General features: G+C 40.2%; 1 protein-coding gene across 1 annotated transcript; it reads left to right on the forward strand.

Annotated features, from left to right (window-relative positions):
- Positions 1-4,921: 4,921 nt before the first annotated feature.
- LOC118740002 lies at positions 4,922-6,523 on the forward strand. The gene has a single exon (XM_036471502.1). It carries the CDS (start codon positions 4,922-4,924, stop codon positions 6,521-6,523), a length of 1,602 nt encoding a protein of 533 aa, XP_036327395.1.
- Positions 6,524-13,980: the final 7,457 nt, after the last annotated feature.

Raw genomic sequence — 13,980 nt, forward strand, 5'->3', positions numbered from 1 at the left:
AATCAAAAACAGCATTATACGATCCAAATAATAAGCCACTAACAAAGCTGTTTTTTATTATTGTAAGTCGTTTTGTTTTCTTTTGCGAACGGTATTTCTTTGATATATTTTGCGTACTTCATATAAAAATATATATTCCCGCTCAAGTTATTCGATAATCAACATGAAAAAAATGTTTAAGCAAAGAAACAATGAAAAAAGGCCTAACTGTTTGTGAATATTTTATTATATTTTCGGCTGAAAAATTTTATCAACATATGCGTTGCTTTCTATTATATCCTTGTTTATATGTTTTTGTGAAATAAAACTGCTAGAAAAAAAAAACAAAAAATGTGAAATATTCCAAAAATGTCACTTTTAGGTGAAGAGGGATTTTTCATTTAAAAGGCATATATGGGAAATTGTTGCCGAAGAAAGATTAATCAAAAAGCCTGCCTCCCAAGAAAAACCATGACATAAAACCATGAAAAATGTCTTGAAGAAGGTGGAAAAAATTCAACATTAGCTTATGTAATAAAAGAGATTCAAAGTGATATGCAAATGTTTAAAAGTCATGCATGTACATATCATTAAATCGTTAATAGTACCCGTTAGAGATGAGTTGGGGACTAATTGATCTCCAATTATACCCATAAGGGATGAGTCGAGACTAATTGACCTCCATTAGTACCCTTATGAGACTAGGCCTAATTAATGCCCAATTGTACCGGATTGAGAGTAATCTCGGTATACTCTCTTTAGAGATTAGTCGCACAATTTTTTGAAGGGTACATACTAAACTCCTGCGCAATTCCATTTCAGCGGCCTAACAAGACATCCGATCGCCGCGCAAATACTTTCCCTCCTTTACTCTTATCGTTCGGGTCAAGTGTGAGTAAGCATAAAACAGTTTCTGCAAGCGTACGTAAACTACCGATCAATAGCAAGACGCGTAAAATATTTACTTTGCCTTCCGCAACTACTGCGAGTAAAAGGTATTTGACAGTAGAGTACTCTACTGGTAGTACTTGAGTATTTTCGAAAAAAACATACTTTTGTGGTATTTGAATAAAACTAAGGACAGGAATGTAGTGGAGCGATAAATAGAGCGACGAGCAAACCGTACATTCAACTAAAATGCTGATATACATACCTTAGTACATATGTATGTATGTGCATAGATACATATATACATAAGTGTCCGCATATATTTTTTTCTTGTCACTTGATCTGTCGCTTCACTGCAGCAAAACCAAGTTGTGGGGAAAACCCTGCCGATATGCGTAAAATTGAAACCATGGGTTTGAAGTTAGCGCAAATTGATGTCAAAATTTCAATTTCATGTTAAATATATTTATGCATGCATGTACATATGTACATATGTAAAAATGTAGTTTCGATTTAAAAAAATCGGATAAAGTTTTTCTTTCGCCATATATACACCTCTGATTTTAGTATTTATTAAAAAAAACTCAATGGAATTCAAAAACTATCTCTTGCATTTGGTTTTACTCAATACCGATTTGAGCTGTCGCACAGTGTTATCAAAAAAAAAAGCTATCAATGGGTAGGTTCAGAAGGCGCAGCAGTTGAACGCAACCTTTGCTAAAAAAAACAGTGATCGTTATGCGTCTTCTGAACGACTTCATACATTAGCTATCAAATTCAACTCTCAAAGGTACACACCAACATGTTGTCTCAAATGATCAGAAAAATATTACGATCATCTAACACGCAACTATTCAGTTGATCAGAAGTACGCGTTCAGAATGTGCAATCGCACCAGTTACTGAGCTGTTGCGCCTTCTGAACGTGCCCAATGAAAATTCGTTTCTCTTGAAATCAAGTTATATATAAAGGCTCGCAAGAAAAACTAAAAATTCATATTTTTTTTAATTTGGTTCTATAAAAAATTTCTTAAATCAGTGTGCAGCTCTTAAGAAAAAAATGCTCGTACATCTCGTCGCTACCATGTCCAACTATCGAATGTGAAAATCGAAACTTTTCAAAATTTTGATTTGCCACTAATAATTTTATTTCGTATAGCAGCATTGCTTAAGCTGTTGTTTTTGACAACTTATTTGTTGGTTAATGACTGCAAATAGTTTTATAGAAAATTAGAAACGAGAAATAATACTTTCATAAAAATATAAGTAATAATAGATTTAAAAAGCTGCTTGAATACAAAAGTTGTATGAAAATGTCACATTAAACAACTGTCTAAATCAACGCTATTTTTTATAAATAAGGCCGTAAACATTTCCTTACACCGTCAATTTCCATATACTATTTTTACTCTTTCAATTTCACTGACCAGCGCCGCAAACGATATCAACTAGTAGGCTAACAACCAGAATTGAAATTTAATACGCAAGTACTTCCAGTACTACAAGTATACAGAGAGTAGATTTGCTACTCCATTTTGGAAGCAGCAAATATCTCTCGTACGCGATGAGAGAAAGTAGAGTACCTACTTTGGTGGAGTAATAGCAAGTACGTGAAATATTTACTCTCTCAACGCCAAGTAATGTATATATGCGGAAAAAGAGTAACAATGTGTTGGAAGTAGAGCAAGGCATAACAACCCTGCAGTAAATTGCGCTAGTTCAGGACTAGCGCAGAACTAGCTCTTTAAGAGGCGGTACTGGTTCTCCATCTATCCCAACGCAATGCTTTCAACTGTCTCTTTTTACATGGCGATGTCCTACGAAGTGGAATTTCCCCCCTCTGCAGAACTTTCGAACTAGTTCTGAACTGGTTCCATTTTCGATAGTCCTGGGACAGTAAGTTTTTCTATGAGAAAAAATTTTAAAACTCGATTATTAGATTATTTTTATATTCTAAACTGGTTCAATTTTAGACAGATCTGCGACAATAAGTTTTTTATTAAAAAAATTTCTGATTATTCGATTTTTTGATATTTTTTCGTTTTTTCTGTTCTTTTACAGATTGCATTTTATTAAATTTTTATTATTTTTTTTATATTATTTGATCACATTCTCTTCATTTTTTAAGCGGCACTCAATTAATTTAAATTTCTTAAATCTGAAAATCACAACTGTCTCCTCCGCGATTTCAACTCGTGACCAACGATATTAGAGTCGGAGGTCTTCCCGCTGAGCTATTTTCGTATTGTACTAGGAGTGAGAATTTGTGCATTTACTTCTCAACAGAGCGCAACTAACCCACCGAGAGTTTCAACTGTCCCTCTCTGCAGCCGTTTTGCACTAGTTCAGAGATGGTTCTGAAATGTGTAGGGCGGAACTAGCACTTTAAGAGACTGTCTCTAAATTTTACTGCAGGGAAGGTAGAAGTGATTTCGACATTTCTCTCGTTTGAACTGCGACTGATATGTCAACTCTTAACCCTATATCTACTATTCAAAATTTTTTTTTTATATAAATTTACAATTGTGACCTGTGCGACTAATTTTAAATACATAATAAAATGAAAAGGAATTGCGAGCGGTGCGTTGTGTTTGTAAGAGCCTGGACAAAAAACTTGTGCGTTATTTTAAACCTTCGAATTGTCAAGTGAAGCGACAACCGTGGGCAAATTGCTGCGATGTTTCATTAGGAGATTCTTCACGTGGGGTCGTGACTTTATTTGTTGCCTATCGCAGCCGAGTATTTCTAAGTGGACGAGTTTGGTCCAAGGTGCAGGATTTATCATGACTATGAAAAGAAATCTCCCTTTCATATACATACATGGATAGGCCAAATTTCAAATGGTGGTCTGATAAAACCTAAACCAGTATTCCTTGTTGACATAAAGAAACTGAAAGTAAATTTCGAATAGCAAAAATTTATTAGCTAAATTATTGAAGTTAAGTTCTGATGTAAATTTAGAAGAATCAAACTTCTTTAATGTCTATTATACCTTAGAATTAAGTATTTGAATAAAAAAAATAAATGCTCAAAAACATTGGGATAGTAAAAGCAAGAAAATTGTCAAAACGGTTTTATAAATGAGTGTATAACACATCATGTCCCATCACTGATTTGATTACATGTATATATTTTTCGTATTCAGTGGCATCATTTGTTTCTTGAGTAGTTTTTGTTATTCTGTCGTTTTCTCTGTTGTTTCGTAGCGCTGCACATTGGCAGGCATAACATATAAATTGTAATTTGCTTATTATTATTCTTTGTGTAAGAAATAATTTTTAATTGAATTGCTGTTGGATTTTTGGAGCGGCCAGCGAGTGGCCGGCCGTCTGAATGTATCAAGGATTCTGATACATTTTTGGTGCCTCCTGTGAGGAGCAATTTTGAAGTGCGACGGTGCATTCACGAACAAGCGATCGAGGAAGTCTCGCTTGGATTAGCAGTGCATCATCCAGCTGGAGTTACCGAAAAGGGCTCCACAGATTTAGTTTCGTGTAACGGAGTACTGAGACTTTGCCAGAAGTGCGGCAATAGCGGTGGTTTGTTGTCGCTTCTAGGTGACACAACAACAACTCGTGAGCCGTTCAGAATTAACTGTTCAATAAGCCGCTAATCAACGTTTGCTTTGTGGCGTGATTAGGCAGATATCATTTTGTGGAAAAAAACTGTACAACATATATTGCGGTATGAATTTACGTACTTCAGCGAAGTCATCGATTACGCGGATTTTTAATACGGTTCATACAGAGGACTATAGTCTAGACCAGGTCGAAATTGAGCACATTCTTGGAATGGTGCAGCAGTACTGGGATCGCTTCGTTGAACATCATTTGGATTTAGTCGCTGGGTCGTCAGATATTCCTACTCACGATACGCTGTACGCTAGCACGGAAGAGCAATTCAACTAAGTTTGCATTAAATTACGTCGCTTGCTATTGAAATGCACTCCTGTTGAGCATGACTCCGTGCGGACCCAAGCAGTGGATTTGCGGCTAGATCCTGTTTCCATACCACCCTTCGATGGCCAGGTGGAGAACTGGCTTGTGTTTAAAGACATGTTCGAGACAATGGTCCACCAACGGACAGATCTCGAGCCAACATACAAGCTTAGTAAATTGCGTCAGTATGTCAAGCCTGAAAGTGTCCCAATGGTCACTGGGTTTTATACTGGAGGATATGAAGAGGTTTGGGCGGAACTGAAGCGTCGCTATGACAACCCCTATCTGCTGTCAGAAACCCATGTGCAACGTATACTAGCTTTGCCAACTGATCCACGCGACACACAGAAGGTGCTCCGGGATATCATCGACTGTGTACGTAACAGCTTTCGTGCATTATCTGTCATGGGGTTGCCGGTAACACAATGGGATGCGCTTGCGATTCCAATATTGCTGCCAAAGCTGCCGGTAGCAGCAAGAAATGATTGGGGCATGAGCCTCAAAGACAACGATATTCCCAGATTGGAAGATTTATTGAGTTTCATCGAGCGTCGCGCGATGAATATGCCGGCTGCATCGTCTGTATCGCAGGGTGTGAGAGCACACCTAGCGTCTGCACAAGCGAATGGTGCGAATACTTCAAGTTGTCCACATTGTTCGGAGAACCATCGTCTTGCCAAATGTCATCGCTGGCGGAATCTTGCAGTAACGTCTCGTTGGGAGACCGTTCCACGTTTGTGCCTTTGCTTCAACTGCCTGCGTGACGGCCATGTCACGCGTGATTGTTCAGCGGGAGTTTTTACGGTTTGCCGCCAAAAACATCATACACTTCTTTGTGGCAGTCCGACTGTTGGTGCGGGTACTAGCATGGCCGCCACTTCCCACCAAATGGAGTCATCGAATTTTAAGCCAGAACCTACAGTATCGCAGCCTCAGGTCTTCCCACGCAGTGAACAACAGTCAAATGTAGTTCAATCCTTCTTGGTTCATGGTGATCACGTCGTGTTGTTAGCCACTGCGCAGGTTTTGCTCGTTGATCATCAGGGTAACCTACATAAATGCAGAGCTTTGTGTGATATGGGATCTCAGGTGAGCTTTTTATCAGAATCTATGTTTCATCGTTTGAATCTTCATAGAAGATGCTGTGTCATGACTATTGAAGGCGTCGGCCAAAACTCAGCGTACACTAAAGTCGTTACCACCCTTAACCTGCATTCGAAGATTGATGAAGGGCTCGACATTAGTTTCGACGCTTACATTTTGAATACGATCACTTCATCGACACCCGCGATTCCTGTAAACACAGCCGCCTATGAGTACTTAAGTGGTCTACAACTGGCTGACCCTACATTTGGTTTACCGGGGTGCATCGATTTGCTTATCGGTGCTGACATTTGGAGCACCATCCTCCAAGATGGAGTGGTATCAGAAGGCTGTGATAAACCATGTGCATTGCGTACTCGACTCGGGTGCATTGTGTTGGGCCCGACTAATGCCAAATCACACGAATCCAAGCCTCAGTCCTTAAGTACCAAATTAAAAGACCATGATCTTGATGGGCTTCTTCGAAAATTTTGGGATGCGGAAGAACCACCTGAAAGCAGCACACGTTTTCGAGGAATACCGATGGTCGATATGTCGTACAAATTTTATTCCGATTCAACGCTCCGGCACTTGCAAATTCCCATCGTGGTGCACTTCGTCAATTCTTTAGTTTAGAGCGAAAACTGGATGGAGATGCGGATCTTCGTAACAGGTATATCCAGTTTATGCGGGAGTATGAGCAGCTTGGTCATATGCAGCACATCCCGGAGAGAGAAGTTAACTACGACCAATGCTACTATATCCCACATCATGCTGTGACTGCGAAATTCCGTGTGGTGTTTAATGCTTCGGCTAAATCGAGCAATGGCATATCATTGAGCGACACGCAACTTGTTGGTAACCAATTGCAGGGCAATCTCATCCACATCCTTCACAGATTTCGACGGTTTCAAGTTGCCATTAAGGCGGACGTGGAGAAGATGATCCGTCAGGTTGAGGTGGATAAAAGGCATCGCAAAAGGCAGCCGATTCTCTGGCGGGAGTCACCAAGCGAACAGATTCGCACCTACCAATTAAATACGCTCTATTTACTCGCCGGCGTCTTGGAATTGTTAAGGCGCTCGCACGTAAAGAAAATAAGTGATAAAAAAACAACAGCGTATTAGTATTTAATGGTTAACAATAATAACAAATGTTTGCTTTATTTGTTGAGACAAAATGTTTAATAAAACAGAGTGAATTTAACTATAAATTTTGCTAATAGCTTGATGAAATTACCTTGCTGACGTGGTGTGGTGGCTGGCAGTCGCTCTGCTGGTCTTCTAGGAAGTGATGGAGTGCCAATAAACGAAAACGGGTTTGAGCCCGCCGAACAGTAACCTTCGTTGAGTTTCCCCTCAACTCAGTTACCGTACGGCGGGGCATACTGTTAACGGCTGGAATGTTAGCCGTATCTTATATATGTGTGTGTGCACTCAGATACAAAATTATTTAACGCACATTAGGGTGGTGCAGCATATTTAGGTATGGGCCTAAACATACCGCCCCCCTTGCGATAAGCAAACTATGAAAAACGGAATACGGAAGGTACCCACCATGCCACGTCAGAAAAGATAATTAGTTTGACGGTAGCCACTAGAGACTGGAAGTGCTCCAGGTTGCACTTAGTTCCCGCTTGTCACACCCAGGTTGCACCGCCTCTTCCTATTGGGATATTAAAGAGAGTTAACAGAACAAAAAATGGACGTGGTTTTGATTTTCAATGCACTTTATTGCGTGTATTAATCAACTAATAATAATTTGTTTTTATTTCGATTACCATGCTGGGCGCGCAGGGGTCAATTATTGCGCGGACCAGGTGCAGGCGGCTACCAGACTCGATTCGAACGATGGCGGTCGGTGCAATCGGCTGAAAAGAGCGACAGATCGATGCAGCCATAGTACTGTTGCTTATGCGACCTGTTCGAAACCCCAGTCGTCGCACGGCCAGAGCCGCATTCTGCTCTCGGTTCTGCTCTTGTGGTCGGCGATATGGTGCTTTCCCAATGGTCTTCCGTCGAGACAAGCGGAAAGGACCAGTTTCCGCGCCATCACGACCCTTACCGTTGGGATATGGGGGCGGTCGGAAAGAACTAGTTCCCGAGCCACCCGCATGCTGTGAGTGGTGGTCGGAAAGAACGGGTTAGATACCCAGAAAATACCAAGAATTGGGACCGGCCTCTGCGAAGCATTCGTTTTTCATGCTTTCGACAATTTCGTTGTTTCAATGTTTTTCTGAAAGCGATAAGTGTTTTTATTGAATAATAACAACGGCAAGTGTTATGGAGAATTTCAATTAAAAGACTGCTTTATATATGCATCGAAAATATATTTAGATCCCCAAAATCTGATAGCAGATAGCATCTATAGATTGTGATTGCCTCCGCGACATAGCAAAAATGTCTTCCTCGTTGTCCATGGTAGAGGCACTTTTGCAATAATTCCACCACCCAGCCACGCCTAATATACGAAAACGTGAAATTGAAACAGAACTTATTGCCTTCAAAGGACAACCAAGCGCTTGGCAAATCAGTCTACAGGTGGCTGCTTCTATTGAAACAAAGCAATATCTCTGGTTTTTCAGTACATCAACTCTAGAGCATTGGATTTCACGTCGGTGGTCACCTTTGACTGCTAGCGAGAGAACTTTACTGCGTGAAACATTATGGAATACATATGCAAGTTTATCAATGGCAAATGTGTCTCGCCGACGACGTGATCATTCGCACAATTAATTGCGCTCATAGGAAAACGTGAGTTCCCCGACGATCATCCTAACTATGTAATTCACTGTTTTGAACTAATCCGATCGGAAAAGTTCGTGCTCGGTATCACTCTGCTGCACATCACTTCAGAAGAGGTAGTCAACCATCGCGACTGCGTAACAACGGAGCGTCAAAACTATTTTCACTCACACTCTGGAAGCAATATCCCCGCGTCACTCTCTAGCAGCTTCACCCATCACCACCAATCTGTTATTGCTGTTGGGCGATACACCAATGTTAGTACGCCCTGTGCCCAGCATTGTGGCAAAACCCATGTGGCTGAAAGCGCATCAGTGGGGCTTCGGTTCTATTATTAAGTATACGAATTACACTAAATGTTTGCTTTGGTATGAATGATGACTCCTGATGTAAAACCAAATGCAATTCATGCCCAAAAACGGTCATTATATATTGGGGATGTGGATCCCATATTTGACTAGATTTACTACGAAATGTGCCCGTTTCATCGAAGGCGGAATATAAATCACTAATTTTATTGCGATTCGACTCATAGAGCATATCATCTTCGCTTAATGTGGAATTATGCACCTTTCGTGGCGTAACAAAGTCACTGATGAAATCATCGGGAATGCTATTATTGATGTCGCCAATATCATCTGTGATATCCTCTTCTTCGATGCTGATAAACTTTTGACCTGACCGGCTTTAATGGATTTGGCACGTGGTAAGTTTGTAGTAATTATTAAATTACTAGTGTCATACATTAGTTGCGTTCCCCAACTCGCACGAAGTTGCAAGAATGTAAAGGAATCTACCAGAAAGCGTTCCCGTAATCGGTTCTCTGGCTTCTTTTCCCTTTTGACAGTTTTACAGGTTTTAACCCTGAAAAGTTGGGGAACGCAACTTTTATCACTATTGCCAAATTGGTGCTTTTCGCGAAAATTTTAGAGTTTAGTGCTTGGTGCGTTTTCATTGGTACTTTGTTTTTAGTTTGAAGACACCAAATCTGTAAATCTTAACCAAAGGTTTGTTCGGCAAGCTACTCGAAGTCAATTCGTGTTACACATACGCGTTCCACCAGTACCTTTTTAAGTTTCTTTGATATACGCTGACAGTTTGAACTTTGCTCCCGTTTTTGTTCAAGTAGCTTGGGGAGCAAACCTAAAAATGGGTCAAAATTTATAGCAATCGTAAGTTTTGTAAGAAACTTCCCAGGAATCAAAACAAAATAGTGCCACAATAGGTGCGTTCGATAAGTCAAAAATTTGTAATAGTTTTTCCAAATTTTTACTGGTGAACATTGAACATTCACTTTCCTTTTTTCTTCTATGGAGGCAACATGAATTTCGGTTTGTTTACAAAGAAAACATAAACAAAGTCAACTGGTGTGTCTTCTTCTTCCGGTTTTTGCAAGTAATGGCTAATGGAGTTATTCAGGCATAAAATTAAATTATATAAAAATAATATTAGACTAGGCGAACCAAAAAAACTTCAAAATATTTAAAATACTTTAATCAAAAACGTACGAGGTAGTTAACGAAAATAATGAATTATATTTATGAAAGTAAATGTACCTAGTAAATAAAAATTTATTGAATAAAAAAATACTAATATTCCTAAGCGGTTAAAATGCAAGTAATGGCTAATTTCCTGTTCGTTTACTCTTTTGATTTTGATTGTTGGCTGGTGTTGGCTGATTTTGTTATCGAACGCAACTAATGACAATCATAAGCGAGTGAGCATATGTTTACCAACAATATAGAGAATAATTGCATGACCGGGTGGGATTTGATTTGAAGAGTAGACAGGTTAACGTCGGTTTAATGAAAATATTTGAATTTATAGAAAACAGAATAAATTGGAACGTCGAGCAAAACGCATTGACTTTTATTAATTTGAATCCCTACCATAAAATTTTTTCATGCATTCGAGGTAGAGGGCAGCATGAATTCATTCAAAACGTCATATAGAATATTCATATAAAAAACTAATGAATGAGTTTACCAAAAAAAAAAATTTTTATTTTTTTTTGAGTTTGTGTGAATACTGTTATGGGTGTCGTCATAACTATATTCAAACGATGTGAAGATAAATTGAATTGAAATAAATGACAAATTTTGTTTATGAATATCCAAAAATATTTTTTTTATTTACATTTGTACAAACGTACATATGTATGTATGTATGTAATTGCTGCGTTCCTATTAAAATACGAAAAACTTGTTTGTAGCAAAAACTATAAACAAAATGAGTTTGACGTATTCCGAATCTCGACTCCCTAGTTGCAGGGCGGGAGTAGAACCAACTTTGCGATTGGTCTGTTATTTGGCCCTTTGCCGTATCAACGTCAACTACACGTATTCGGTTGTCTGGACCAGGGTGTAGTTTGGCTATTCTTCCAAGTCTCCATTCAGTGGGTGGGAGGTTTCCTTCTTTAATGACAACTAGGTCCCTTTGTTTCAAATTGGCTTGTGGATGTCTCCACTTGACGCGTTTCTGCATCTCGGTAAGGTACTCCGATTTCCATCTTCTGCAGAAAGTTTGGTGCAATGCTTTCAATTTATCCCAACGGTTTACAATAGAGGCACGAGTCTCGTTTACGTTGATTTCTGGTGATGCCCACCAACAAGGAAGTGTCCTGGGGTAAGCGGCTCCAAGTTTGCTGGTTCGTTGGATGATGGACTAAGTGGTCGTGAGTTGAGACAAGACTCAACCCGGCATAGAAAGGTACTAAACTCTTCAAAAGTGAATTTGTGGTCCGACGCGACCTTTTTGAAGTGGCTCTTAAAACTTTTAACCCCTGCTTCCCACCGTCCACCCATGTGAGGGGCTCCTGTGGGTATAAAATGCCACGCTAGAGCTTGGTGGCAGTATTTAGAAAGGGCTTGATTGCGCGAGTCGGCCACGAAGGTTTTAAATTCGGATCGCAAAGACCGAGATGCTCCGTCAAAGTTAGTTCTATTGTCGGAGTACATATTCTTTGGGCACCCTCGTCTAGCAATAAATCTGGAAAATGCTGCTAGGAAAGCAGCAGTACTAAGGTCACTAGTGGCTTCCAGGTGGATGGCCTTAGTCGAAAAACAGACAAAGAGACAAACTTATCCTTTTGACAGACGACAACCTCGACCGCGGTAGGTTTTAATGTCAAAAGGCCCCGCAAAATCTACGCCCATGTTTGTGAACGCACGCAAAAATGTAGTGCGTTCGGTTGGAAGATTCCCCATAAGCTGGGTTTGTGACCGTTTCCTGTGAATCGTGCAGACTTTACAATTGTGGATGATGGACCGTATCATATTTTTTAATCGCGGGATCCAGTATTGCGTACGTATAAGAAGCAGCATCAGTTGGTTTTCCCCGTGTAAGGAGATTTTATGGACGAACTGGACAATAAGCCGAGTTAACCTGCAATCATATGGGAGAATAATTGGATGGCGCTCATTGTAGGCCAAGTCAAGGGATGCGCCAAGACGACCACCAGTCCTCATAACATGATCCTTGTCGATGAATGGATTAAGGGGCGAAATTTCGCTTTTCGCTTCGATGGATTTACCTGATTTCAATTGCTCATATTCTTCTCTATAGTGTCGTTGCTGATAAATGGTTATTAAGCGTTGTGTCGTTTTTTTAATTTCGGTCGGCGAAATTTATGAAGACTCCGCTTTAAAAGAAGATTTTATACTGGGGTGAGTTCTTTGATAGAATCTCATAATATATGAGATGACTCTCAAAGCTCTTGAGAAATCTGAAAATCTGTCGATAATTTCAAAGTTATTTGTGCTAGTTGTTGCGTGAACTTGCACCCTTTTTTCCTCTATGACTGTGTCGTAGTTCGCTTCTTGTGCTGGCCATTTTGACTTGTCTTCTTGTAACCAAGAAGGACCCTGCCACCACAAGGAGTTGTTGACTAGCTCACTAGCCGAAAGTCCTCTATTCGCCAGATCTGCTGGGTTTGATGCCGAATCCACATGACTCCAGATTTCGGTTCCCACCTTGTCTACAATTTTTGTTATTCGGTCAGCAACGAAAGTTGACCACGAACACAGTGGTTTCCGGATCCATGCTAGAACTATTGTCGAATCTGTCCAGAGATTTATTTTCAAATGTCCAAGACTCAGATTTTCGACGACCGCTTCTAAGGTTTCCGAAAGCAAAACTGCGCCGCAAAGTTCTAAACGGGGTAACGATACTGTTTTGACGGGCGCTACCTTTGTTTTTGCCATTAGAAGGCTGACCACAACACTTTCCGCAGTTCCCTCCAACCAAATATTTTGCATAATGATCTTGGCGACAATTACCACTAGAGCGAGCCAACGTAGCGGGTAAACAGTTTGGCGATAGCTGAAAGTATCGCTCTTTTAGTGATGACGTCACGATTTTCTATTGGTTTTGCTGTGAAATAGAAGTAGTCAGATTTGGCATTCCATCTGATGCCTAGTGCTTTTACCGCACTAGAATCTTCAAACTCTAGAAAATCTTCGGTGAGTAAATGAGATTTCGGTATACCTTCAAGTATTTTACTGGAGTTCGAAGTCCACTTTCTTAACGGGAACCCTGCTGAATCCAGTACCTGTAGTATTTCTTCGCGAGCTTTAATCGCTGCTTCGATGCTGTGTCCTCCAGCAAGTACGTCGTCCACGTACATACACTTTCGCAAAATTTCGGATGCGATTGGAAACGAGCTCTCAACCTCATCAGCTAGTTGATGCAATGTCCTTATCGCGAGATAAGGAGCACAGTTGATGCCAAAAGTCACCGTTTTTAATTCGTATAAGCTAATTGGTTCTCTTGGGCAGGTGCGAAAAACTATGCGCTTATATTTCGTTTGATTCTCATTTACAAATATTTGCCGATACATTTTCTCTATATCGCTGTTGAAGACGTATTGGAACAGTCTCCAACGGAGTATGAGTATAGTTAAATCGGCCTGAAGTACAGGACCTGGAAGGAGGACGTCATTTAAACTCATTCCGTTGGCGGTTGGGCATGATGCATTAAATACCACTCTGACCTTTGTTGTGGTACTCTCCTCCTTTAACACACATGATGTGGTAGGAAATAACAGTCGGTTGACTCTGGTGATACGGTAGTTGAAATCTTTGACATGTGGCCCAATGTTTCATATTCACAAAACCCGGTTGTACTCTGTTTGCAGAACAGGTTTTTTTGCTAGTCGCGTCTCGTTCCGGTAGAACTGAGAGCAAGCGCTTTTTTGTGATGGTCCTAGACAAACATTATTTGGAAAATCTTGCCTGAAGGGTAAGGAGACAATGTACTTCCCATCATCATTTCGCTTTGTCGTTGCTTTGAAAAGCCTCTCGCAATATATGTCATCGGCATTCATACTTCTTTTCTTGGGGATATCTTCTA

Source organism: Rhagoletis pomonella, unplaced genomic scaffold (genome assembly GCF_013731165.1).
Source record: "Rhagoletis pomonella isolate Grant_MI unplaced genomic scaffold, Rhpom_1.0 Rhpom_scaffold_00005, whole genome shotgun sequence".
NCBI lineage: Eukaryota > Metazoa > Arthropoda > Insecta > Diptera > Tephritidae > Rhagoletis > Rhagoletis pomonella.